The sequence below is a fragment of the Cyclopterus lumpus genome, chromosome 11 (assembly GCF_009769545.1).
Source record: "Cyclopterus lumpus isolate fCycLum1 chromosome 11, fCycLum1.pri, whole genome shotgun sequence".
In the NCBI taxonomy this organism is placed as follows: domain Eukaryota; kingdom Metazoa; phylum Chordata; class Actinopteri; order Perciformes; family Cyclopteridae; genus Cyclopterus; species Cyclopterus lumpus.
Window position 1 is genome coordinate 12713048 of NC_046976.1, and position 27957 is coordinate 12741004.

Here is a 27957-nt window from a genome sequence, read left to right on the forward strand (position 1 = left end):
AAGATGGATGCCGTCATGTGGATAGTAGTACGTGTCACTCCCCTCGCTTACGCGCAGACCCGAAGAGCGGCTTAGGAAACTCTCTAGTCAAGTTTCTTTAAATCAAATGTGTTCAGAGGGCAATTTAACAATATAGTGCAACATAATTTATGAATGGCCCCTCCTCCTGTGTGTCATCAGTACAGCGCACTTAACACAGCCGTGCGCACGAGCCCCCGCAATATCAGCGTCGTTCCTGCTATGGGCGTGTGTTAGTGCACCGTCGTTTTACTATTCCTCAACCGACCAATGAGAGTCGAGGCTTTGCAGAGAAAGGCACACGAATGTGATTCTAGTAAAGATACACTAGGTTCTCACGGAATCCCTTTACGCACATAGCTCGCCAGGTTTTTCCCAACACCAATCCACTCTTCCCCTCCTTTTTTATCCACTCCCCTCTTCTGTCCCCACCCCAGATTCCCGTGCAATTTTCCCCAATCCCAAACACTTAATTGAGCAATTGGGATTCCTCACGTGTGGGCTGATTTGTAGTTTGAACACGTGGCTCATTCAAAAAAAAAAAAAAAAAAAAAAAAAGCCGGAATAGCGGAGGTTTTTTTTTTTCACACCCCCTTCTCCTCCTTCTTCTTCTTCTTCTTCTTCTTCTTCTTCTTCTTCTTCTATGCTTTAGACTTGGAGGCGGGCGCCAGCCTTACCGTGTGTGACATTCTCTGTCTCTTTGCCAAGGGGTTTGGAGGAAGACACAAAGTAGTTTCTCCTCCTTTTTCACCCAGCCCGCCATCGTTTGGAGACACGAGATTAATAATTGAGCATTTATTTATTGCGCGATAGAGACAGACGGGCGAGGGAGAGCGAACGCACTGTGAGGCTGCCAGTTTAAATCTATCTGTGGCTTGAACGACCGGGAAGCACGCCACAGCCGCTCCGTAGTAGTAAAGGCGATTTCGGCGACTCCAAACACTGCACACCCGTGAGAGCAAATACGATCTCTCCCTCAGCGTGAAGATCGTCCCTTTTCGGCGCAGAACATGAATAAGCTATACATTGGCAACGTGAGCGCTGAGGCGAGCGAGGAGGACCTCGAAACTATCTTTGTGCAGTGGAAGATTCCGCACAATAGTCCGTTTCTTGTCAAAACTGGCTATGCGTTTGTGGATTGCCCGGACGAGAAAGCTGCAATGAAGGCCATCGATGTTCTTTCAGGTGAGAAATGTTGGGCAAAAGTGGCATTTTTGGAAAGACGCACGAACTGCTGCCATTGTGTGAAGATTGGCTTTACTTTACTCGGTAGCGTGTGTGTGTGTGTGTGTGTGTGTGTGTGTGTGTGTGTGTGGTGGGGGGTGTAACCAAGCGTTTCTTTCTCTCACACAACCTTTACTTGGCCTTTTGACACTGTGGGCTCACACAAAAAGCTGTGCTCTTATAATTTCCCTGAGTGTAGCTTGATAAAATGGTCGCGTAAACCCAAACATGAGGATGAGAAATGCCAAGGCTTTTCCCGATATGTGCCGTTCAGGGCAGTGAGGCGCACAGGCAGCGCGCTGTGGACGCCGTGAAGTGAACCATATTGTGGGCTTTTATCACACAGCCCACCGAGGCAACACTCGGAGCAGAGACCGTAGTGTGTTGCTGCTTTTACCAGCTTCAATTTGGGCTTACACTCGTATCCAGGTTTCAAACTACAGGCCTTCTCCAGTGGCCACAACTCCCTACAGGGTGAAGCCATTTCGCCCATGCTGACCCACCTTGTGGTTTAATTGTGTTGGTGAAATGTAGGCCAACTAACTGAGCCACACGTTCATTTGCTTTTTGTATATTATTCAACTCTTTTCCCGGTTTGTTATTAAATCAAAGCGAGACGTGCTCCAAACGGGACACGTACAAATGTGCTCGTATGATTTAACGTATTGTGCTCGTGCGTGGCTCGCACACTTTTAGAAGTGTATAGTATCACAATAAACTGTACATATTCAGGACGTTGCCATGTGTACGTATAGGCCTGTTAAGCTGGTAGGCCTCTGCACAAAATAAGTAGTAAACACTGACCCTAAATGTCTGGAAAGGAGGCCTGTTAAGGTCAAATGATTTAAAGACACTAATAGTTCTGTTTTTGGTTTGATTTTTTTTTTTTAGGTAAAGTTGAACTTCATGGGAAAGTTCTCGAAGTTGAGCACTCTGTCCCTAAACGTCAAAGGTAGGTTCATTTTATTTATTTTTAATTGTATTTTATATATATAGTCATTGCTTCTTGGTCCCCAACGAGTGGGAGCTAAACATTTTTTTAATTTATTCCTCCACCTCCTCTGTGATATTTGCTAGAAATTTACTTTTATGTTACGCTTAATTCAGCATTCTATATTTTGGTTAAATAAGGTGTCTTTCTATTTCTTCTTCTTCTTCTTCTGAATGCTCTGGGGGTCAAATGAAAGGGGCGTATGGTGGCGGAGCCTACTCCCTCCTCTCGCCATGACTGTAGGGTGCTGCTCCTAAAAGCGTAGTGCATTTGGTTTAGCCAGCAAATGGCTGTGTTTTCTCGCCCACCCACGTTGTGCGTTTAGTCTACATACAGCATATTAATTGAGCTCTAACTTCAGGGCGATTTGAAAAAGCCCGAGTGTGACGGTTGAAATGAGTGCAGGCAGGATTTAAGGCACACAGGCCTTGTGGAGTCGTCCATTTGAGAAGGATCTGCCCGTCACTCTCCCTGCCTGCCCTGCGCTTCCGCCCTCCTCTGCACATTGTGCTGCTGTTGCATGAGATGGATTCCCAAATGCGAGTGGAATGGCCGGTTTGGGGCCCAAATCACGGAAAACCTTAGTCTCCGAGTTAGACCCCCCGTAGCCGTAGTCGTATTTCTGTGAATGACGCCCTTTACCTCTATATAATTTTGTAACGTTTACGTAAATGGTTTTGGGCATTGTGTGCGTATTTTTTGGTGGTGACGCAATTCGGTCGTAATTACTACTCTTGAATTTAATTGAAATGGCTCTTTGTGTAATGATTTAGTATAACAATTTATCGTAATATGCATGGTTTACCCTCTTTAAAAAACAAAAAGTTTGCTTGAATGATCCGCTGTTTTACCGCCAAATGCACAGGAAAGGCTTTTCCACGACTATACGTGACATAAAATGAGAGAAAGTGCGTCGACTTGGAAATGGGATCAAGCAGGGCATTTTCTTATATTTTTTTACGTGAAATGTATTTTCCACCTGGCAGCTTGACGAGCTGCTTGTCTGAAATGCCTCTGGGATAAATAAACCAGGTGAGCTACACGAGGAATTGTGTGTCTAATCTTGAGACGTTCCTCCCAAATGTTCCTGACCACGGAAAAATGGCGAGGTTCCTCTGTCTTTTAGCGCAGCTTGCTATGGTGGCTCTGGCAGCAACAGAGTCGAGTTTCAGCCACACTTACGTCTACCGTGCCCTCCCTTTACAACATGGGACATGGCAGTAGTCAATGAGAACAGTATTCTGAGTATTGGCTTCACACACACACTTCTACACTGAGGCCCTTCTTTGCATTCCAACCTGCAAATATCAACTGGGGGCTCAGCCAATCACCGTGGCTTAACCTTTGAACCCCTCGGCAAGGGGAAGTGCTCCAGCAGACAGAGATCAAGGCGGATGGCTACAGTTTGGTAGTCATGAAGATGGAAATGTGAAGGATGACAATGCTGTGTAGTGTGGCGATTCACGTTGTGCAAAATAAAATCATGTAATCAAAACGTCCAGATGTACATTCCTCTAAATTCGTTTGGATGTGGCCAAAAGCCCACTAAAACGTATAGTTTCGTAAGATGTTACTATAAAAACGTCTTCTGATAACTGTACAAATAAATAAATAAATAATTATGTTAAATTAACATGTCGTCCACCGATGCATTGTATTTGTAATATTTAGTTATTACATCTTTCAGACCTCTTATGGACATTTACATTTCACTGCCAGCTTCAGAAATGTTTTTTTTTTCTTTTTTTCCTGGCATTTAAATATGACACCCACTCATTTTTTTCTTGAGAATGCATGTGAATTGTGCGATAGGAAAACCAAGCATTAATCAGAATCTTACAGGTGTACTTGCATTTCAGTTAAAATGGCTATATTGACACAATTGACAATCTCCTTGAAATTACTATTATATTTTCACTTTTGACCCAGCTTTTTACAAGAAATTATTGAATTTCTTGTTGGTGCTACGGGCCACGTTTATTTTTTGCCAACGGATACTAATCGAGTGTTTTCTTTAATTTTTTATATTTCACTCCAAATATGTTATGTTATCCTTAACTGTAAGCCAAACTGAGTTGCTGTGGTGTCATTATTGTGTACACTCCTGACTTGACACCCTGGGTCAGATTATGCTCTTATTGGATAATGAAACGAAACATAAATGTAGCTTGGCAATCCCAACGTGAACATGTGCACAGGGAAATCAAATGGTATGGCTGTAGGAGGGGTGACCCAAAGTGTGTGTGTGTGGGGGGGAACCGGGCGTTAAACATACTTTGTTCATAGGTGCTAACTTGGATAATGTGCATAGTGTAACATTTGGTTTCAGTAAGTGGTGTATTGTTTCTGAGCTTTTGCCTTTTTTTAAATTTTTTAACCAATCATTAAAAACAAAACTCAAAGACATTTGTTTAGATTGTATCAGTGCTGTTTGTAGAAATGTCCCCTGTATCTTATTACAAGCATTCAGGTCATGGGGTCGCTGTGGGGCCCACCTGCAAAAACTGGGATTTGGGACAGAGACTTGGGGTGCCAGAGAATTATGAATGTGGCCCCTTGTTTTACCAGACCACGAGCAAATCAAAATGACACCGCAATCTTAAATGTATCTCGATTGTATTTTGTGTCTCTTGGATTTAGAGGCAAATGTGTCACGTTTGCAGAAGTTGAGTAATTTCTTACTGATATTCAACTCATTGTAATTCTAAACTGTCCAAACGTAAATATTGATGCCGTGTGTGTGTGTGTGTGTGTGTGTGTGTGCACACGCGCGCATGTAAGGCCTTTCATGGCAGAGAAAACCAGACTGTAGAGTTTAGTCATTCAGAATACAGGTGTTGTGAAGTCTCAAGATGCTTGACTTGTAAAACCTCATGTTTTAATGGATGCTGAATGTCTCTACACCCACTTGTGTATGTTGTCCACAGTGAAGGCCCTGAGGTCTAAGATGGGCGGCGAATGAATCGGGCGAACAAGTAGAATATCATCTCTTATTTAATTTTTAAAAAAAGTAAATAAGGAGCCCGGCCACCACATGACGAGTCACTCCTGGCACTCCCCTCCTTCCCTCCCCCTCCCACTTTTAACCCTGCTCTACATGTTCCTGTCAGTGGACTTGTCCGTGTCCATGGCAACAGGGCCCCACCCCCACAGGGCAGAGAGGGCCCTTGTTACCCTTGCCTGAAACAGTGCTAGCCCCCCTCCCCCCTCATCCACCCCCAAACACCACACCCCACTCACACACACCTCCCCCCTCCCCAAATCAAAGGCTTGGACTAGGGAATGTATACCAACCCCCACCCCACCCAATACCCTGGCTGACTTCTTGTGTGTGGAGCTATAGGTTAATCCGACTGGAAGTGCTTGGTGCATTTGCACATTTCGCATGGCGTTCCCACCGCAATGCAGAGCATACAGAATGTGTGGGGAGAGGGGGCCGGATCAACCAGGAATGGCACTGTGGGCCGGAAAGGGCTGGAATTCCTCTTGAAAGATATTTGGGAATTTTCTTTACAATTTTCCTATTTAAAGAATTAAAGTTTCCTAATGTCTCAAAATTAAATATGTAGTTGTGCTGCTTTAGGTTGATTATGGCCATAACGGCTAGGTTGAGGAATTTCAACTACTGCGGCAGCCCTTGTTGCACATGCGCAGGATGTTTTACTACGTAGATGAGCTTGTGTGTACTTATAACTGTTTCCTACATTTTTAGGTGTAAAGTTTATAAATGTAGCGTGCGGTAAGGTGTTCTCAGCCGATTAAAAATCAACCACTAGCACTGGAGCTGTTTGTACAAGTGCAGGAGCTGCATTTAGACGTCTTTAACAGGTCAGTGGAGCTTGAAGAACAGACAAAGCTGTGTGTGGTATCACTCTATACCTTAAAGTTTTCACACAGAAGAGGGGATATTATGTGTAACGCACTATAACTTTAATTAGCTGCACATGTATTGTCTATGTTGAGCGTAAGGCTGGTGTGGAAATGGGGTTGGGTCAGTGATTGTGATTCCACGTTGTGTGAGCATGTTCATGCCTCTGCTCCCAGCCATGTGTACATTTTGTTCCTTTAGATCTGTGCGTATCAACAGGCAGTGAACTTTGGAGTGGCCTGCACTTTTCTCCATATTTTTATACAATGTCCACATGGATGTGGACACTTGCGAAACTCTGTGACTCATTGATCCACAAGTTTCATTGTCTGCGTGACCTCCACTCGTAGCATGCTGCTGTATGCAACGTGCAACTATATTTGGGGTCCTTCAAGCTAAAGGGATGAATCGGATTTCTGTCCTTGTTTCTTTTCTGGTGACTGGGCACAGCAGCACCATTGTGACTGCCCGTCTCCACTTGCTTCTGCTGGATGAACACACTCTGTAAACAAGCTCGCAATTTTGATTCTCCCCGTTTTTCGTGTGACGCGGCTAGCGGAGATTCCCTTTGGTTTCTGTTTGGCGCCTGCAGCACCACTCCCTCCCTCTCGCCCGTTTTTGATACAACAGCTGGCTGCTTCTGGATAAGTGTATTTTAGTTGAAAAGAGTGGGCCTGAGCCTGGCAGTGGTTGAATCCTCATTATGCAATGCCACAGGGCACACGCTTCACTCAAACTGTGTATACAAGACATTCAGATGCATCTTCACCTCTCCAATCATTCCCCCCCCCCCTCCTCTTGATGCTACTTCTTTCTGCTGCTTCACAATCCTGCTTCTCTTCCCCATCTCGTTCTTTGCACCCTCTGTGACACAATTGGTGATTTGGGACAAGGGCCATGGTGCGTTTTGGGGTATTTTTTAATTTTGAGCGCCCACAACTCAATTTCGGCCACCCAGTGGTGAGTCCAAATCACCCATTTGCCCACTTTTTCTCCATCACTTCCTCCCACATTTTCCTCTGGGTGTCTCAGTGCACCTGCTGGGTTGTGAATGGAATTAAAGCCGGCGTTATAGCTGCAGCTTCTCCACCCTGGTCTTTCTCTCACTAGATGGTGCAGGGAATTAAGAAATACTGTTTTTAAAGTGTCATTGTACTCTTGGTATTCTCAGCAACTAACTGTCTCTTTCCCTTCTTCCTCCATACATTTATTTTCTCTCCATATCCCCCCCCCCCCCCCCCCCCCTCTACCCTTTTCCTTTTTTTTCTCTCTAGGAGCTGTAAGCTGCAGGTCAGGAACATCCCGCCTCACATGCAGTGGGAGGTGAGTTCTAACGGCTTCCAGGGTGGGGTACCATCATGCAGCCCAAGTGGGGCTCTCATTTAGTGGCCTTCAATAGAGCATGCGCTTCATGATCCATTTGAACAAGGCTACAAGCTCAAGCCAGTGTAACGCACCGACCAGAGAGTGGAATTGTGATTGGTAGAACGGAAAGTATTGCAAATATAATTAGTAATCGGTGGTATAAATTGGTTGGAAAAAAAAAGTATAATTTAGCAGCTCAAAAAAGACATGATTGGTGAAACACAATTTGCTGAACATTGTAAGAATTGAAAGCAAGGTTTCAATGTGGTTTTGCTGGGTTAGGCATGCAAGGATCATTTTAAGCATTTTCATGAGCTTAGTAGCATCATATTGTCATATATTATTGGCTACCTACGAAACATGTTTTTAAAGCATTTAGTAAAAGCTTGCTGCGGTTTGAATTTATTCTTCACAGCATCTGATTTACTTAAAATGGTAAACATTAATTAATAATTCGGTCAGTGTTTTCAACACTGATCAAATGGGCTAGTTTGAAAGGTAATACCTTTCCACACCATGTGTTTGTTCTTGAGAATTTCTTTGAAATAAGATTAAGTTCATATTAAAGCAGTTTGCCACGCCAACCCAAGCCGGATGATCCTCGTATTGTTGATGGGATATTTACATTCAAAGATTTCCCTCAATTTGAGGTTTTTTGCGTTGGATTCGTCCACTAATCCAGGGGGCAGCCTTTTAAAAAAAAAAAAAAAAGTTTAAATTCTGTAAAGATTTAACTGTATCCTAATTTTAGGACATAGTTTGTGGTGTCCAAGAATATATTACAAGACATTTCTATGGTAAAACTAACAATTATGGAATCATCCCCTCAAATTACTGTATAATCCTGACATTGTTAACTAAAATATGAGGAAATATAAACTCTACAAGTACTTGTACAATTGTATACACAATTGAGAACAACTTTGACAGGTCAAAGAAAAAAACTAAAATTCACAATTTGCAGTGACTTTTTAAACTGATTATTTTACACAACTATTCCAACACAGGCAACTGCACACAATTGGTCTTGATCTTGGATTAAGCTAGGAAATGACTCTTGGTATTTTAGGCTAAAATACACCCACATATTCTGTGACAAATTCATTAGAAAAACATGTCTGAATTGATCATGCTAAACTGTCATCAGTTGCATAAGCATAACTCCGATGAGCTAATTGGATGTTCTCACGTTGGGTTTCTACAGAGGATTTAAAGGGAGTTGAAGCGGTAGAGGTCTGTTAAGATTTGTCCTGGTTGGTTTTCACTTTCAATTTGAGTGACAAGAAATTTGTGTTTTTAGAGATTGTCAGTCTTTTTGTTGCAATATGAGCTTCAAGTTTTATTAATTGTATGCATCGTACCTCCGTGTGTGTGTGTGTGTGTGCATACAATGGCAAAATCTATAATGCAGCATTTATTTTTTGCCGATATTTTTACCACTGACGTGAAACTGCAAATATATACATGGAGCAATACTTTCATCAGTGGGCCATATGCTCTATCACTATTACCTCATGAGATGGTGGCTTATTTATTTAAATGAATGCCTTTGAGATTGGGTCTTAAGCAAAAAGATGTTACGTAAAAATTAACAACATCGTAAATAATTATGAGCTGTATGTATCAGATTTTAAGGCCACTGCCTGATTGGGGGGCGGTGAGTGTTGAGCAACAGTCGAGTGTCTGCATGTGATAAACACTCTGATTACACGGCTGGGCACACGGAAATTTACCTGGACTTTAATTTTAACATTTTAAAAGTTGTATAACAAATTTCACTGTAGCATAGTTAATACATTTTTTTTCTAAAGTGTGTCCATGTGGAATCTCATGTGGCAGTAACTTTCTTTTTTTCCCTCTGCAGAGGTTTAGCTCTGATGGTGTGTGCCTTTTGTTTAGTTAAAATGTTCTGCTCCATAAAGACTATGGAAGGCTAATTAGAATATGGAAACATTTTAACAATTCTCTTTTGTAAAGTTAACACATGGCTTTAGATTTCAGCGTGACTCACTCGGTGTGATTGAATGTCTGCGGACAGGCTCAGTGTTTTGTAATGGTGGGCTCGCTTGGCCTACGCATGTCCCTCAACTGCAGCTCCAGATCCACCCATGTTCCTAGTATGTGTAGCGAGCAGGCTGGTTGCTTTCTCAAACGGTGACATGGAGGTTTCTCTCCCCCAGAGGTAGGGGGAGGGGTTAGAATAATGGAGTAACATAGTTAAATGGGATCTTTTGCTGCAAAGGCCTTGTATGCATCTTATCAGGTAGATAAGACAATGGGTCATGGTGTGTGTGTGTAGCCCTATAGCGAGCATTGAATAGTGTTGAGCATAGTGGTGTGTTCACAAGCTGCAGTGGGTGGGTGGGCCTGAACTGCTTCCCCTTCTCTTCCATGTGCGCTGATTCACAGAATGTGTAGCATGAACCAGTACCCCTCCCCCAGCCATTGCTTCCTGCTGGAATGCACCCCACCCTTTCCTGAATGGCCTGGATTCCCATTGGTTGTGCTCTGTAGACTGTCAGGCAAGGCATCCATCCAGCAGCCAGCCACTCGTGGCTTCAGGGAAGTCATATCTCGCAGTAGCAGCCAATGACTGGGAGCGGAGATGGCAGGAAGGCGGGATGTTGCATGGTTGGTGGGTTAGCAGAGTGGGGGGGCAGGGACGCTTCTCGTTGGCTAGAAAGTGGGGTTGAGCTCGTGGGGGTGTGGCCTTGGGTTTGACTGAGCATTGTCAGATGTCTTAGCTTAGTTTAGAACCCTCGCTCCCCCCCTCGTCCACATTTGATCATATCTATGCATTGAAATCCTGTGGTTTCTGAATTTGAGCAGGTTTGGGCAGGTGGCCAACATGGTTTGGCTTTCTTTTTAAATGCATCTTTTATAAAGCAACATTTTTTGGCATTTTTGTTTTGGGAAAAATATATTTTTTGCCAAAATGTCAGTTAAAGCATCCTTTTTTGTTTGACGTGGTTCAAAAAAATCTATGTATTGTGTGAATAGCGGGCTGCTTATGAATCCTAACATTTTATGTGGTGTTTTTTTTAATTTATTTTAGAAAAAGTTTGATTATAATTAATAATAGGTACTTTAAAAAATGGATAAAACTCACTCGGCACCTGGAAATTACCAGAGGAGAGAGTCATAATTTGAGGCAGACAGGCTTTTACAAGAAGGTAGCAAATGTATCCACGTAACTCACCAGTGAACTCTGTGCTTCAAAATTAATGGACTGTGTCCTGGTCGTGAGCTGGGCTGGATCCTACAAATGAGCCTCTGCTCACGAACAGGTTCTGGTCAAAGGCCTTCAAGGGCTCTGAGTAATCGTGGCTTTTCTTTCTTTCTCCCAGGTTTTGGATGGTATGCTTGCTCAGTATGGTGGAGTAGAGAGCTGTGAACAAGGTAGACAAATACTTCTTTAATTTGCTTAAAATGTAATTCCACCACCTTTAATACTGCTTTCAGAATTTATTTGACATTCTTTGTTACAATTTCAAATACTAAACACAACAATTTTTTTGAATGCATAATTACAATTTCTGTAGTAAATGTGTAATGTAACCATGTAAAAGTAGCCCATGTTGGTAAATTGTGTCCGTGCCATTGAATGTGTCGATTGACTCTGTTTGTTCTCCCACAGTAAACACTGACACAGAGACTGCCGTAGTCAACGTTCGATATGCAGCCAAGGACCAGGCCAAGCTGTGAGTACACGCACATGCAGGGTATTCCCAACATCGATCTCCAGCTCATCTGTCTTGATGTCTTTGACATGGATCTGCTAAACATTTGTTACTTTAGCTAGCATTTCTCTGTTGGAAATTACACCAACCTCCGCTGTCTAGTGTTCTTACAGTACACCTGATGCATCCTGTTGAAAATCCAGTCAAGTTTAATTTGACATGCAATGATGACAGGGAGGGGGGAGGGGGAAGTGTATGTGCTGGAGGGAGGGAGGGGGGGGGGGGGAAATTGGCCATCTGGTGCCCCCTGGTGTACATGAATCACACTACAATGTTGTTCTCTGCATGAGTGGTTGTAGGATTCAGGCATAATTGACTGTTTCACTACAAATCCTTGAGGCTGAGGAGGCAGGCTTGTATGAAGTGTGACTGCTATCCCGAGAGGGAATTTTTCTCGTAGCCCACGTAAAGTGATGTTTTGCCGATGCTCCTTAGTATGTAGGGCTTGTAAGGACCTCTTAAATCTGTCCTTTGTGATCAGTTGAGACAGTTTCAATTTAGACTTAAGCCCCTCGATTTTGGCCCCACTGCTTGGATTCTCCATTGATACGGAAATGGGAAAGAATTCCAACCTGATGCTTTGGTGGATCCTAGACATTTGTTTGGCCATTCGGAGCATGGCTCTTCATGATTAACGTCAACGCTTTCCTGTGATGTTAAATCATACCTGTGCTCGCCAGAGTTTTCTAGACTGACATCTCTGTATGCTCCCCAGGGCAATGGAGAAGCTGAATGGATCTATGATGGAGAACTTTGCCTTGAAAGTGTCGTTTATCCCAGATGAGACGGCTGCGCCAGAGGGTCCTTCAGCGGGGGGCAGGAGAGGCTACATCGCCCGTGGAACCTCTCGTTCCGACTCTCCAAGTCTGGGCGCCCGGCCCAAATTGCAGTCGGACATCCCGCTGCGCATACTGGTTCCCACGCAGTTTGTAGGGGCAATTATCGGCAAGGAAGGTGCCACCATCCGCAACATCACCAAACAGACTCACTCAAAGTACGTACACAGAGGTCAAGAATTGTACTGGACCGGTGAGCTGTGTCCTTTACTATTTCTGTACCATTGGCTTTAGGCTCAAAGTAGGACCTATTCTCCTACTCGGATAAAAGTGGTCTCCGGGAAGAAAAAGGCCCTATGGAGAAATACCATGAATGTCAAAATTCAAGTGTCTAAAAGCTGAATGAAAGTGTTGGAAATCAAATTTCTAGGTTCATAATGACATGTATAGAGACTTTGCATTCATAATATAGAAATGTAAGCAAGTTCTTGTTTAACATTATTGCCAAAAACAACACTAGAAATGCCTCTATTGTACTTGCTTCTAAATTGTGCAGTATCTTCTGCAACTAGTCAATACTTCTCTGTACTGGCTATTTCACACAGGCCTTGAAAATGCAGTTAATAAGCCACCATCAAAAACATTACAATCTAGACAATTCACTAATTAACATTAGAGGTCCATATCAAACCTCCCATTTGTCAGTAAAATAATTGAAAAAGCACCCTCTTATCATTGTGACTGCTCTTAAAGTCTTCAATGACATCTAAAAGCTTCAGTCTCAGTATTATTATTAATTTATTTATTAGTAATTATTATTATTGCTGCATTCAACACGCTCAACTACAACATATTACTTAATGGGCTGAAAAACCATGTAGGACTCAGGATTCTAACCAGCTTTGTACCTATTTGAATGACAGGGACTATTTTGTGTCGATCAGACATTTCACATCTGAGTATTTAAAATGTTTTAATGGTAATTCAAAGATTACCAGGAGTTCCCCAAGGCTCCATTACTGGGCCTCATTTCAACATCTACAGCCTCCCGCAGATCTTCTTTAAAATATTGTCATTTTCCAGCTCTGGCTCAGTCAATGCGCACCTTCAATTGCTAACATTAAATACCACAAACATGGCCAGATAGTCTTGTTGTAGTCATGGAACGTAGCTGCTAGAGTCCTTTGACCAGGAGAATGCTTACCTTTTGGGTTAACTGATTCCATTTTAAACCAATTTGGGATTCTTTGGCAATTGTCCGTACCTTTTTTTTAACCTGCATTTCTTTTACATCTTAATTCCTTTCCTGTCTAACGCTTTGTCTTATTTTTGAAATGTGCTATACAAATAAATTCCCTTTGCCGTTACTCCAGGATTGACATCCATAGGAAAGAAAATGCCGGTGCAGCAGAGAAGCCCATCACGATTCACTCCACCCCTGAAGGTTGTTCGAACGCTTGTACAACAATCATGGAGATCATGCAGAAGGAAGCCCTCGACACAAAGTTGTGAGTTTATGCCCAAACAAAATGAGAGGGAGAACATTTGCCTACGTTTAACCTGGTTCTTGGTATATTATGCATCACCTATGAACTTGTGAAAGACCAGAAGCGGTTTTGTTTCACACATGGCCCAGCCGGTCCAGTTATGCAAATGTTTTTGTTTTTGTTTATTAAAATTCTTAAAATGGCATTTAAGTACAATGGAGTCAAAATCAATAGTTTTAAATGCTATGTGTGATGCAGAGTAGTCTGTGACATAATTGGCAGATGTGGATAGATGGATTGTAAATTGAAGAGCTTGTGTATAGAATGTGAAAGAAGTCAAACGGTACTGTAGATAAAATAGACATTTGTAGGAGAGGTCTAAACTGTTGTAGGAGCATTAACTAAACAACCCATCTGTCTTGTGCAGCACTGAGGAGATCCCACTGAAGATACTTGCACACAACAACTTCGTAGGAAGGTTAATTGGAAAGGAAGGGCGCAACCTGAAGAAAATCGAGCAGGACACGGAGACCAAGATCACAATCTCAGCGTAAGACTGTTTGATGCACTCGCAGTTCACTGATGGTTCTTTTTATTCACTCTATTTGTGGTCTCTGTGGCCCATTCATAAAAGTGCCACTTACCAAAGCATATACTATAACATTAAAGATGCATGTCATGGTGACAGAATTTATTATCTGACACAATTGTTCTCCCCCTCCATTCTTCTGTTCAGTCTCCAGGACTTGACTGTGTACAACCCAGAGCGGACCATCACAGTGAAGGGCACCATCGAGGCGTGTGCAAGAGCCGAGGAGGAGCTGATGAAGAAGATTAGGGAATCGTATGAGAGTGACATGGCTGCTATGAATGTAAGCATTTCTATTCGACAAGGAACATTCTAATTATTGAAATGGTTGTGCGTTTTAATTATTTGGAAACTGAAAAACTGCCATTGGCTTAGAAAGTTAAGTAGACGGTCTGCTCCAGTAAATTAGTCATTAAGTAAATACATATGTAGTACATAAAAACGGAAGGGAAAACAACAATTTTGGGAAGGAAATCTGTAAATCGTGTTAGCATGCACAACAGTGATTTGGAAATATTGCCTATAATAAACCTTCTAGGAAATTCTAATTGGGGACTACAATTCCTTCTCCACCGTTGTCAATTAGGAGAGTTGGGAGTACTGCACCTGGGGAAAATAAAGCTTATTACACAGCATGCATGCCATTTACAAAATGGACATAATAATAAATGTAAGATTTTCAAGAGAAAATGCATCAAGAACATGGAAGAATAAGCAAGCAAGCATACCTGTCCAAATCAAGCCGATGCAGCTGGCTTTAGATTTATTTTAGTTATCTGAAGTCCTCACTTGTCCAAAATAATGGATTCCTTGTGTTGACACAACCTGTAATGTGTTAATAGAAATGTTCTCATTTCACTCCAGCTCCAGTCCAACCTGATTCCAGGCTTGAATCTGAACGCTTTGGGTTTGTTCCCTAGTGGAGCACCAGGCATGGGTCCCTCCATGTCCAGTATCCCACCTCCAGGAGCCCACGGTGGATGCTCATCATTTGGGGTAAGTGACGGTCTCCTTGTCACATAAGTGACCATAAAGGGTTTGCCCCATACCTACCCTTTCAAACCCTGGACGGTCTGTGTTTTCATTTTTAAACGATACTCTGCGACTCTTGAGTCGGGGTCGGAAAAACTACAATTAATTAAAAAACATTAGTCTTGAGCAACTCGGCTTCACGTGTCTTTTTTTCCTTTAGTGCAGTCCTTATGGGGGCCATTTTGGGCCTCTGTGCTGTCGGCGAGCAGCCAGCCCCTTGCTGTAAGTCACCCGTCCCAAAGTGCTTTGCACGGCTTGTGGCTGCTCGCTGCTGGATTAGGGGGGCAACGTTCTTCTCCAGTTGCCCCTTAATCTTTGACTTTTTTCCTTTTTAGGAAGGCCCTAATCTTTGCGTATGAAAACTTAAATCCTGGAGGGCAATATTAGTATGGCTACTAGTCATACTTAAAATCACCAGATGGTTTACAGTGTTATTTCTGCAGAAAATGCTGCATAAGAATTTTTTTGTTTGCAATGGAAATGTTTCTCGGCACTAAAAGCTCTTCTCCATATATGGATGCTGCCAAAGCAAGTTATTAGTGTACCCTCAGCTGACATATTGACTGGAATATTGGCCCTGATCCAAAATCATCAGTGCTACTTGTTGTCTCTTTTGGACGATCCAAACCACCTCCCCTTCCAGAGCTCGGGTCAACCATGCACACTAACAGTGATGTGCTGGAACATTTTGCAACATGGTATTTATAAATGCAGACTTCTCTAATGAAACATGGACTCAATTTCCAAATGCCACTTTAATTTCTCTGTTTTTTTTGTTTGTTTTTTTACATGGAATTACTAGTAATGCCTGTGGCATACTATGTTCTATGTATAAAATCATTTAGCAAATTAATTCTCGGTTTTGTTTTGAGCAGAACGAATTTAAAAACTAGTGTTGGAACATGCAATGTGCTCTCTTTCAGAAATGGGATGGTAAGATATTCCTACTAGATGTAATGGCGTGGGCTATGAGCTCCAATGTGGCTTAAAGAATAGAACAGAGTTTGCGTGATCCACTGTCTGAACTTGCAAGTGGCTGAATCAAATGATCTGCCATTACTGTCCGTGAACTCCTGGTCACAGTAGCGCTAACGTTTTTACCCCCAGCAGGGACACCCAGAGTCGGAGACGGTTCACCTGTTCATCCCTGCTCTCGCGGTTGGCGCCATCATTGGAAAACAGGGTCAACACATCAAACAGCTGTCACACTTTGCCGGAGCCTCAATCAAGGTGAGTGACGGACAGGAAGTCTCAATGATAAAGTGTTGATGCGGGCTGTCTCCGTGTTGCCCCTGCCTCGACCAATCGGTTGCTGGTTGCGTTTAAAAAGGACCGTTTATTTAATACTGTCTGCACTCCTTCAGATTGCCCCTGCAGAAGAAGTGGGTTCCACACCCCAGAGGAGGGTCACCATCGCTGGACCGCCAGAGGCTCAGTTTAAGGTGTGTAACTCTTCAGCGTTATAAACACAACACACTGTTATAGAAATAAAAGGAAGCCACTTAATTAAACTTGATGGTAGTGGCTGTTTAGCAGTTCTTGGACTTATTTTCTTTTCTGGATAAAATGTCCTATTAAGTGAGTAATTTACATTGTTATCTGTTCGGCTGCAGGCTCAGTGTCGCATCTTTGGAAAGCTGAAGGAAGAGAATTTCTTTGGACCCAAGGAAGAGGTGAAGCTAGAGGCTCACATCAAGGTTCCTTCCTTTGCCGCTGGACGAGTCATCGGGAAAGGTGGAAAAACGGTAAAAAAGGGCACTTAACTTGCACTAGAAGTTTGTTCTAACAAATGCAACATGAATTGTTACATAGTGGTGTTAACTATCCAATTATTTACTCTTGGGTTGTAATTATTCAATCATATCTTTTATTTTTGCTGCAGGTAAACGAGCTGCAGAACCTGACCTGTGCAGAGGTGGTGGTGCCCAGGGACCAGACGCCTGATGAGAATGACCAGGTCATAGTCAAGATCAGTGGACACTTCTTTGCATGCCAGGTGGGTTTTTCGAAGGGAATTCAAGATGTATAGTCTGATTCTCCAGAGGCATATAATAAAGGTCATGCTACTACTTTGGGGCAAACTCAGCCCACAGTCAGCCGTTATCTTGTACATGCTGAGAAGACTATGTATTGACCATAAGACATCACCTGAGGATCTCACGATCAGATCCTTTTTAAAGGACTCTTTATTTGACTTCTCTTTGCTGTGGTCTGAGCCTAACATGTTCTTATGTCATCTAGCTGGCTCAGAGAAAGATTCAGGAGATCCTCGCCCAGGTGAAGAGGCAGCAGCAGCCTAAACCCACATCTGGAGCCCAACCTCCTCAGCCCCGCAGGAAGTAAAGCTCCAGCGGGCCCTGGAGGAATGGTGACTGAATCGGCCAGAAGACTCGACAGAAATGGATGCAGCAGAGTCCAGGGGAGGAAAGGAGGAAGACAAGGGGTTGTAATGCTCCCCTCAGGGGGCAAAGGTTATCAGAACCCAACCAAACATCCACCCCTCCTTGTCCGTCTTGATTAACTTTTAAGTGTGGCTAGAAAGAGACCCTATGCCTTTAAGCCTCCACCCACCTCACCTCTTTGCATCTCTGTGAGAAAGTACTTCTGAGGGCTCCCAACAACGTCACCTGCCCTCACATGTACACACCCCTCGACCGTTCTCCTCCTCCCACCACGGGTGTGTTGAATTTTTTTTCTTTTTTTTTGGTCCTCTTTTTACACTAGAATCACAAAGAAGAAATAAGGATCCCCCTCCTATCGCCTCATTGGTGTGGTACTTCAAACCTGACAGGATGTTTTGGTTGACTTCAGATTTTTTTCTTTTTTTCTTTTTTCTTTTAGTGTTTAATTGGTTGATGAAGCTTTCTCATGGAAAGGAAAAGGCATTGCTATCAAGGTCCTGGTTGGACCAACAGGGGTTTATTTTGGGGGAGGGTTGGCTCGGATTGGGTGGGCCATGTTTGGGGGAAAGATTCTTGTTTCAGGACAGGACCCATGAAAGGGTGGATTATATTGGGCGTCCTGCCCTTGTAACGATAGTGGCATTTTATAAATTTGGATGCATTTTATAGATAGACCTATATACATAGATGAATATATATTTAGAGGTGAGGGCAGCGCCATGACTGACACTTAGGGAAACGGTGCCGAACTGCTGCTGCCCAGGAAAACCAATTTAATATGCATTTTACTTAACTACCTCAGGATCTAGTACCTCAGAAGAGAAAAAGAAAATGATTATATATGAGAAAAAAAATGTTCCTTTTCTTTTTTTTATTTTGCTTTTGTGGTATTTTGTATACTTTATAAAGCTGATAGTCTTTGAACATTTTTATTTTTTTAAGAAAATTTAAAATTTGGTCAGCTGCCAACTGACCTTGCCTTCAACTCGGGTGCTTTAGGTGGCATTGTTCATGTGTATGTGTGACTTAAGATGACCCTGTACATAAAGTCTATTTGTACATAGAAGCCCCGGAGCAAGAGTTGGCGCCCCCTCAGCTGGCGGCTGACAGGAGTATCGAGAAAAAATCGCCTCAGTTTTTCCCCTGAGGGTCCACCATCTTCTGAAATAATTACAACACATCAAAGACATGCAAATAATGCCAACCGTACATACTTACAGCAATGCCAGTTTAGTTTTAGGATTGACATTGTTATTGGTAATGGTACTTTAATTTGTCAAAAAAAAAATCCTTTTTTCCTTCCTCGGAGGGCTGTGACCGGTGCAGTGTGGACGTAATAGTCTCCTCTCTAGCTGCCCTTCAGTCAGCAGAGCGTTTTTTTTTTTTGTCCCTGTTCCCAGGCCATCTGCCACCTTCTTGACGATGGTGTCTTAGCAAGGCCCAAGCCCGACTAGGTTTATTTTCATAGAGCAAGCTTTTGTCAGTTCGGAGTGGCCCTTGTAGCCAGGCCGGTGCATGGTGAGGGTAGGGGGAGTCACGCTGATAGACGCATAACTTTTCTTTCTTTTCTTGTTTTGTGCTAAGAAAATGATTTAAACCAGACATTCTCTGTAAACCACAAAATGTAACTTGAGGTTCCAATTTGTTGTTAAAACTGGGAAACAAGCCAGAAAAGGCACACAAATATACTGATGAACCCCGACTTGTGGACGGGGGGGGGGGGGGGGGGGGTGTAAGAAAAGAGGAAAGGAATCCAAAACGTAAATATACAATTTATTTCATTTGTCTCTTCATGCCGAATGTAAATGTTGATTGTGGTCAAAACTCGAGTGTATCCATGCTTCCACAGTAGAACGCCGTCTACCTCAGCTGAGGGGGTGATGGGGGGTTGTTGTTGCACCCCACCCTGCCCCCACTGAGCGCCAGCGCGCACTGATACCTCAGTCCCCCTAACATATATTTCTACATGGGCGCCATCTTAACTGAGGGGTGGTACTTAAAAATATCCCAGACAATTCCCCGCTTCCTTCCTGCCAAACCACCCTCTCCACCCCTTTCCCCTCCTCCACAGTTTTTTTTGATCTACCTCTTTAGACATGTATTTGAAGTAGAGGCATTCTTCTATTTGTTAGAATTTAGCCCTCCCCCTCACCCCTCCTTTATGGCTCCCTATGCTTCCCCAGATATGAATGAAAACTTAAAACTAAAATCATGTACTCTTTAGAATTGAGAATAATCCAAAGTGATCAAAAATATTTTCTTTTGCCAGTGTTTATATGTACTCTTTTTGGCTCAATTGAAATCTTCAACCGATGGTTATTTCTTTCTGCTTTCTATTTTTGGTGGTGTGGCTTACATGTATTTGAACTTTTGCTTGGGTTTTTTGTGAAAAAGGTCAAATCACGTGTTTGATTTTGCATTCAATAGTTAAAATGAGAAAAATACAGTTTAAAAAAAAAAATGTAAAAAAAATGGGCCTGCCTTTTTTTGTTGCTGATTTGAAAGACTTCGAAATAGATACAAGTCCTGTCTTTTTTCCCTTTTGGTCTTTCACAGATGCTGCACTCACTCGCTGATTCAGTAGCTATTTTCTTCTGTTAGCATTTCTTGGCTGTAACGTGGAACATCTTGGTATGAGACAGATATGAGGGACTGGGTCTCTGAGTTTTTTTGGAAAAGTGATCTAATTTCAGCATGATATTCCCTTCACCCATTTTCTGCAACAATGCTTATGCCCCTTCACCTCCCCATCACACACAGCTCCACTTGTCAAATGCCTCTAAATAAAAAATTAAAAAATATTAAATTGTGGTGTTTTCCCCTCTTTTACTGACTTGCACACTTTGTTGTGGCTCATGATCTGATATTGCAATTATGCGATACTTTTAAAATATTGTTTTTGCTGTGATTATGCAAAACAAGCAACATATTTGCACTTTACACAAAGAATATACCAAGTATGTGTCATGCAAAGGGATCAAATTGACCCTAAAATGGCACCGGCAATTAATTGTCATGCGACTAATAAAAGTTGCCACATTTATTTATTTTGTATAAGCTGTTCTTGGAGCTGTTTGACCTCCATCCTTAAGGTTTTTCAGGTTTAACCCTGACTTCAAATAGTGACTGGTAAACAAGACATTGACTCTTATGGTCATTTGTGGTTCAACTACACCGAGTTTGGTAAGATCATTTGAATGACGACATGGAGAGAAATGTCTTGAAGATGAGTAGTTCAAAACCTTTTATTATAGTCCAAGTTTTCAGTGGAATTCTTTTGTTTAAAAATGATAATCATTTATTAATTAATTGAACTAAGGAAAAGCATGCAATGTCACTAGTATACATTTTATATTGGCTAACCTCATGGACTTCATACTAAACTGATTAATATCACAAATGATAACTATTGTAAAGAAGCATTTGGTACAACATTTGCAATAAAACGGTTCTTTTGATCAGAAAACAGCCATGACTTGAGCCTAATTCATCTCCTAGCAACTACCTCATCCAATGACTAGGCAGGCCTACTACACAGGGCGTCTCTCTGTCAGCAGGTAATGGCTCTCCTCGCTGGCGGGGAAGAGTGCCTCCCTCAAACGGACCATGCGTCCCCCGGCCCCAGCATGGCCGCCGCTGGCATCCTCCAATAGGGACTTACGAATGGGACGGTACACCTTGTAACGCCTTGGAAAGGGGGAGGAGTGGAATAAGGGACGGGAGAGAGGGGAATGTTTGGTGGGAGAAATGGCACAGAAAGAAATGGCTTAGACATTCTGTGTGTGTGTGTGAGGACACCCCTTAAGACTTGTTGTACAAGGACTACCTACTTGCAGACCAGATAGGCAACGAATGCAAAGATGGCCACCAACACAGCGGTCGAGGACAGCACCACCTCCACAGTGTGTGAAGTCATGGACACTTCAGGGACAGAGAACAGCAGTGAGATGGGCAGACACATGCAGAGAGATAGATAACATCAGTCTGTCCACCTTCTACAAAGCTGCTAGTTAAAGCATGTATCAAAATAAAGGTCTGTGTAACTGACCAGGTGTATCCTGGGACTTGTTGATGGTGACAGTGGTGCTGGTTCTGGTCAGGCTCCTGGAGTTTTCCAGGGTGATGTTGATGCAGTAGGTGCCTGGCTCCGGAAAAGTTCGCCTGAGATGGACTTCACACTCTGACGATGGCGGCACGTCATCGCACACAATGCTGCGCACCTGTGTACAGGTGGGGTCTGACACGATGGTACAGGCTGAAGTGGGGATGCTGAGGATGAGGGGATGGAAAGATGAAGGGTGAAACAAAACGACTAATCCTTTTGTTTTCTAAAACCTTTTTCCTTTAAGAATAATTTGAATGTGCCATAGCAAATGACTTATATTGACCATGTAACATCTATAAGGTTTTCAACTCTTCATAATGAGACTTGGCTAGATTATCTAATACATCTCTAATTTCCTAGTTCACTTATGATTGGCTGAATATATTACTGTGATTTTGTATCATTCAAATATAATTAAAATCTGTACATCACTTAAGTCTAATGGAACTGGAAGTCATTTCATTCTGAGTTGATTTATTTTCATGAGCTATAAATTCAATAATGCAATAAATAGATACTTACTTGCCCATACATTTCACCAGGAAGTTGATGTCAGTGTTGGTCACTCTGGCAACTGACACATCCTCAATGCGACTGTTCGACTGGCTGGTCAGTTTGTGCTTGGGCTCTGCGGAGAACATATTCACACAGTTTGTTTTTGTTGTGTGATCACCTTTTAACATTAAAATGACGAAGCTGTGTGTGTGTGGGGGGAGGGGTATCCATAAATAGATACATATATAAATGAGTAACACTTTTGATATGAATCTTCCATTAAATAAAAATGTGAATATAAAATAGTATTTTTTTTAAATGACTAGATTTGTGCATAAATCACAACAGAATTAAATAGGAAAAGGCCAGTTTCACATGACTACCACTGACTATCTATTTGACCTGCTGACTGGGAGACTGCACCTCAGTTCTGCTCAGTGGAGCTGGACAACACAGTCAGTTGTTTACTGTCTATGGTGTCTACTTGTTAAAAATGACAATGAAAAGAAGAAATGAGAGTTACATTTGACTTTTGGCATGGTATTCGTCTCTGTGAAAACAATAATATGTTATCCCGCTGAATTGGTTTTGTGTCATCCTAAAAGAAAACAAGACTAAGAGTCCACAGCCATGGTAGCAGCTCAGTGAGGCTGGATCAATTGAACCATGTTTGATCCTTTTTAACCACGTTTATAATCTTAGTTTAACATTTTAGCACACTAATATTTGATAAGAGCAATGAACACAAAATACAGCTGACAATGATCTCATTTGTTTTGTTTTGCACACAACAACTTGCACCACTTTAAGGATGCAGTCTAACCCCTACCAACAATGGTGATGTTTCCCATGAAGGTCCCAAAGGCGTAGCGGTAGCACTCGTTGCCGTTGAGGTTTCTGGTGCGGAGCCAGGCCAGGGTTGTGGGGTTCGACCCTGGGGTCGCATTGGCAACAGTAGGGGAGAGGGGCTCCGTGGTGGGCAGGCCTGTTGTCACGGCAGTAGGAGAGGAGGAGGAGGATGGAAGGGGCTGGCTGGTGCTGGGTGGCACTGAAACAGGAAACAAGTGACAAGAATGTGAGTGTATGTGATGCAAGTATTTTATATGCCAGTTATTCATTTAATGAGCTCCTGCTCAGATACACACACTTCCTCAGTCACCCTCTTTCTCTCTTATACACACATAAACAAATACACTGTTAGGAGCTCACCCTGGGTTGTCTCCATCTTGACGGTCATGGAATGAGTACCAGGAAGTGGAGGTGTGGGAGCCTCTGGAGAAGAGACACAGGCACACATTTATGACACATCTAGTTTTGTGAGGTAACACTTAATGAGTTGCTTCTGGCTTTGTCTTGTCCATCAAGGTCAGACTGCAGGACCAGTTGGCAGCAGGGGTCTGGTGTCCTGCCTGAGGTTAACAGCATAAACACTTCACACTACCTCTTGTGGTATGTACCATGCTGATAGTCTTGGTTATATTTGCCCAATATTTGAGATTTCCTCTCTGGATACATCTCTTTCCCTGAGATGTCTGCCCTGTAACTTCAATAAAATAGTTGTCTGCTATATTAACGCTCTGGCATTTGTATATTGCACCTCCAAAGGCATTCGAAATTACATTCAAGATGTTAAACGGCAGCTTGTGTTATCAAAAGCAAAGCTGGAAGAAACAGCTCCTGAATAATCACCAAAGATCTCAAAATCTGGGGTAAAAAAATCTGAATTGCTAAGCAGCAGTATGTGAGAAAACAGGGTTTTAGTACTTTATGTAAACCGGCTGATCATCTTTAGACCATACTGTTGTTGGAATGTAAAATCTGTATTATTTTTTGTCCATTATTACGTATTTTACAGTATTATTACTGGTGTACATGTCAGTTGGGCAGTGTCGGACTGCATGGTATATGTTTCGTTCCTGTGTGACCACATGAATAGTGAATGAATGAAGAGCCTATACCTGTGGGGGCTGATGATGTGGCGCTCCACTGAGTCGGGGTGGCAGAGGTGGGCGGACACTGCACAGGGAACGCTGCCTCTACTACCAGCTTCACGTTCATGCTCCCCAGCGTGCTGTAGGCGTGTGTGGTCACGTTGCGGTGTGTCACCAGCTGGTTGCCATCTCGGAAGTCCCAGATGTAGTCAATGGCGGCTGCGGTTTTGAGGTAACCGCTGGGGTCATGGAGCTGGACTTTGAAAACCACGTCCTCACCACGAAAGAAAACATTCTCAGACTGGTTGACCGCAGCCTTCTGGGAGATGCTAACTGCAACTGGGATCTTATCTAAGAGAGAGAGTGTGTACGGGGAGTGACAAAAAAATCATTCTCAATGGCGTGTTTGTATCTGTCGGTTTGGATGAAACATGTTGAAAGTAGTATGAGCTGCATGTTTGAATTTGTCTCCACCTGTGACGTAGAAGATGGTGTTGTCAGTGGTGAGGGGGCTATACTTCCTGCGCTCACGTTTCTTGTAGACCATGACCTCTATGACCTCTGCACCCAGAGGGATGTTGGTGGTGTTGATGGTCAAACTGGAGGAGGAACCGTCGCATGTCTCAAAATACTGGCCTGGGCCGAACAAAGAAGACGGATTGAGAGTTAAACAGTTACTCTTTTTTTTCCTTCTTTTTTTCACGGGCATGTGTGTGAATCTGAAAATCTGCGTGTCTCACCCATTGCGTGCCACACGTAAACGTAGCTCTTGCGGCTCCAGTCGCTGCTCTGAGGGAAGGGCTTCCCATCGGGGAACACGTTGCATTTTTTCATGTCCGTACACTTTCCAAAGCCATAGTCGTTGTACAAGTTGTACACGTCGCCAGAACGCACTTGTCCGTTGGCTGCTCAGGAGAAAGGAGAATAAGGTTGTGTTATTTAAAAACCAAAACATTTCATTTGCACTCATTTATATTTTTATATCAACCGTGGTTTAAATGACTACTTGTAATGTGAAAGGGGTTGCGTGCAGGGACAAATCCCATAGTTAATCATCTCCCACTTTGCAGCTCCTCTCAGCTCTTTGGACCATTTAGCCTCTTTCAGCTCATTGTTTTAGACTTAAAGCCTGCAACCTAATTGTTTTGGTTCAGTCTCACCGTCTGCAGTTGTTTGTTGAGTTTCACTAAATGTCATTAAATGAATGCTGTCTCATGTGATGCAGTGGTGTTTTGTAGTGGACGATGATATAATGTGTTGGGTGGCGTGGCCTGGCCTTGCTTTTTGGCAGCACCTGAGGCCTCGAGCTCCGTACCGTCCTCACAGTGCTCATCCCAAACAATGTCCCCGTTGGCATCTTCCTTCTGGCATGGAGGGTACTCCAGCTTCGCGGTGAAGGAGATGTTAGAGCCATTGAGAGCCGGACTGTCGCTGGTCAGATGAACCTTGGGTTTACCTGCAGAAAAAAATTGACTTTCATATGAAAAATTCAAAGCATAACAGAAAGAATCCAGAGGACAAAGATGACTTTACTCACCTTTGTGGTGCATGAGTTCTTTTGGCTTTGGGTTTAGTGGAGGGTAGAGGTAGTCATCCCATGGGTTGGTGTCTGGATCCCAGCCAGGGATTGGTGGAATCGGATATGGTGACTTCCCAGGCATTACATGCTTGTGGGGGAACATGTCACCGTATGCTGGAGAGAGAGAGAGCAAAGCACATATAATCCCAGGTCCCTTAAAATGTGCTGTGAGGATCACTCAGGGAAAACTTTAACTTGTAGGATTGTCTATCCCTTAGTGAAAACCTTTCCTCGATCATGCACAGTCTGGAATTTTATATTTATTCTAAAAAAAGTTCCAGAAATGTCTTAATTGTTATCATACAAGGTCATTTCTGTAGTTTATCTGGCAAACGTCAGTTAAGCAGTTGTTATTCAATGTTGGCCATGCATATGTCTTGGCTTTAATTTATGGACTTTTCTTTCTTTTAATTTCAGCTGTGTAGAAAATACTGAACACTTTTTAGTTAAAAATTCAACACTGGAGATGCCAGACACATTAAACAGAAAAAGTGTGGGGAAAGAACCAGGGGTAAACAGCTGTTCTGTGAGGGAAGAAGATGATCACGATTTTGATACCAGATACCAGTATCTGGTCTTCTCTTGAAGGAATATTACTGATTCTGCCAAATGTCTTTTATTTGTCAATTGTATTGTTGACTAAATCTACCTTTGTTTTATGTCTTCTGTCTTAATTTAGATTTGAGAGACATGTTTTAACGGTTGGCAGATGGAAACAACTAATTCCATTAATGTGATTTAATTAAAGGAAATAAATCCAGATACTTGTGGGAATATCTGACATCTGTAACAAACATCGACATTTTAAACTACACATTTAGTTGTAATAATAAAAAAAAAAGTATAATGTGTAATATAAATGTATTTTCGAATGGGTTGATTCTTCGTTTTTCCCGCTGGAATCAGTGACACCAGATGGTGAATTATAGGCCTTTATTAAGATAAGTATGATTTTATCGAGATATTAGTGTAGATTAGAGTTTCCTGACCGGAGACCGTCTGCGCGTGCTCACGCCTTAATTAAGCTCATGGGACTCTTGAGTGCAGAGAGCAGAAACTGTGAGACGAACATCGATTATCAAAAGCCGATTTCACACCTATTAACTACATAATACTTTAAAGAATCGGCCCATACATTTAAATCATATCTGTTGTTTCAGTGTGAATATTTGAATGCAAATAGGACAAGCAGTAAATGTATGATGGGTCTGAACAGTCCGACTTACTGTTCAAAATACTATCATAACTTCAGTTTAGCTAACTTTAAAGCAACAACACTTACTTTTGCGTCCATCAGCTTGACAAATAAAGCAGGCACAAATCAGGAGAAAAACGTATCGCAGGGCTTCCATTTCCACTGTTCAGTAGATGCCTATCCACCTTAAAGAATATATCTAATATTAATAATGTGTTCAGCGCCAGACAGAGCGTGTCCCTCTCTCTGCTCGTCCAGCTCTCTCAATACTTCCCGCCTGCTTGTCCTGATGTTAAATAATTTAATTTGGGGGCCGCTGTACGCAAAAACATGTGATGTTTCTTAACAGGACGCATCTCATCCCTTATTAGTCTGGTGGACTCAGGAAACACATGAGAGACGAGATGCGCGAGGACACGTTGTTTGCGCACGCCCCCTCTCCCTTTGACCTGATAACACAATATGACAGCTTTTAATTCGAAGGAAATCCTATTCATTCAGTTATCAATATCAATGATTTATTTTTTGCCTATTTGGAAAACATATGATATTATCGTCAATGTCTCTATATAAAGTTACTTGGTGTCGACGTCATTGATTTTCGATAACTTATCTTTGTCTTCATATTAGAGGATTTGATTGCTAAACTTGATTGTCTAACACTATTTATTGTTTCTTTTGAATGAAAATATTTCATACCAAATACATTTTGTCAACATTTCCAGAAAATCCATATTTTGACCCTTGCCTGAATGGAGAAATATGTCAAATAAAAGCGACAAACATGGGATGCAAGGTGCCTAAATCTGTCCCATCGTTCCATTTTAAATGTAGGCTAATATGACATTACATTATATGTGTGTGTGTGTGTATATATATATATATATAAATACACACACACACACACACACACACACACATATAATGTAATGTCATATATATATATATATATATATATATATATATATATATATATATATATATATATATATATATTATGCTGTGATTATTTTTTCTGAACGCGTGATACACTTGAAAGTCCGCGTGTGACAAGCTGAGCACATGACTGCATTAGTTCACTAGTTTCATTGCGCCGAGTCACAATGAAACGCACCGCACATGGATGCGTGAGATGTGGGGCCGAGCGGGTTATTGCGCCA

The 27957-nt window shown here is 42.4% G+C and overlaps 2 protein-coding genes across 4 annotated transcripts; one reads left to right on the forward strand and one right to left on the reverse strand.

Moving 5' to 3' along the window:
• Positions 1-634: 634 nt before the first annotated feature.
• Positions 635-19217, forward strand: igf2bp3 (insulin-like growth factor 2 mRNA binding protein 3). 2 transcript variants are annotated; one of them, XM_034545554.1, is made up of 15 exons: positions 635-1203; positions 2134-2194; positions 7376-7424; positions 10814-10865; positions 11104-11167; positions 11922-12200; positions 13356-13490; positions 13897-14019; positions 14206-14341; positions 14923-15054; positions 16198-16320; positions 16455-16532; positions 16704-16835; positions 16973-17086; positions 17332-19217. In XM_034545554.1, exons 1-15 carry the CDS (start codon positions 1029-1031, stop codon positions 17431-17433), a joined length of 1755 nt encoding a protein of 584 aa, XP_034401445.1. In that variant the 5' UTR covers positions 635-1028; the 3' UTR covers positions 17434-19217. The 2 variants fall into 2 exon arrangements, with proteins under 2 accessions (XP_034401445.1, XP_034401446.1); XM_034545555.1 differs by having other exon boundaries at positions 16201-16320.
• A 1493-nt stretch (positions 19218-20710) lies between these two features.
• On the reverse strand, positions 20711-27180 carry gpnmb (glycoprotein (transmembrane) nmb). Of its 2 annotated transcripts, none has more exons than XM_034546032.1 (12): positions 26885-27180; positions 25561-25716; positions 25339-25479; positions 24764-24928; positions 24498-24659; positions 24051-24374; positions 23302-23364; positions 22922-23140; positions 22120-22225; positions 21541-21761; positions 21323-21413; positions 20711-21179 (listed from the first exon to the last, which is right to left on the reverse strand). In XM_034546032.1, the coding sequence occupies exons 1-12, from the start codon at positions 26952-26954 to the stop codon at positions 21023-21025; spliced, it is 1875 nt and encodes a 624-aa protein (XP_034401923.1). In that variant the 5' UTR covers positions 26955-27180; the 3' UTR covers positions 20711-21022. The 2 variants fall into 2 exon arrangements, with proteins under 2 accessions (XP_034401923.1, XP_034401921.1); XM_034546030.1 differs by having other exon boundaries at positions 25318-25479; positions 26885-27169.
• Between the last annotated feature and the right edge of the window lie 777 nt (positions 27181-27957).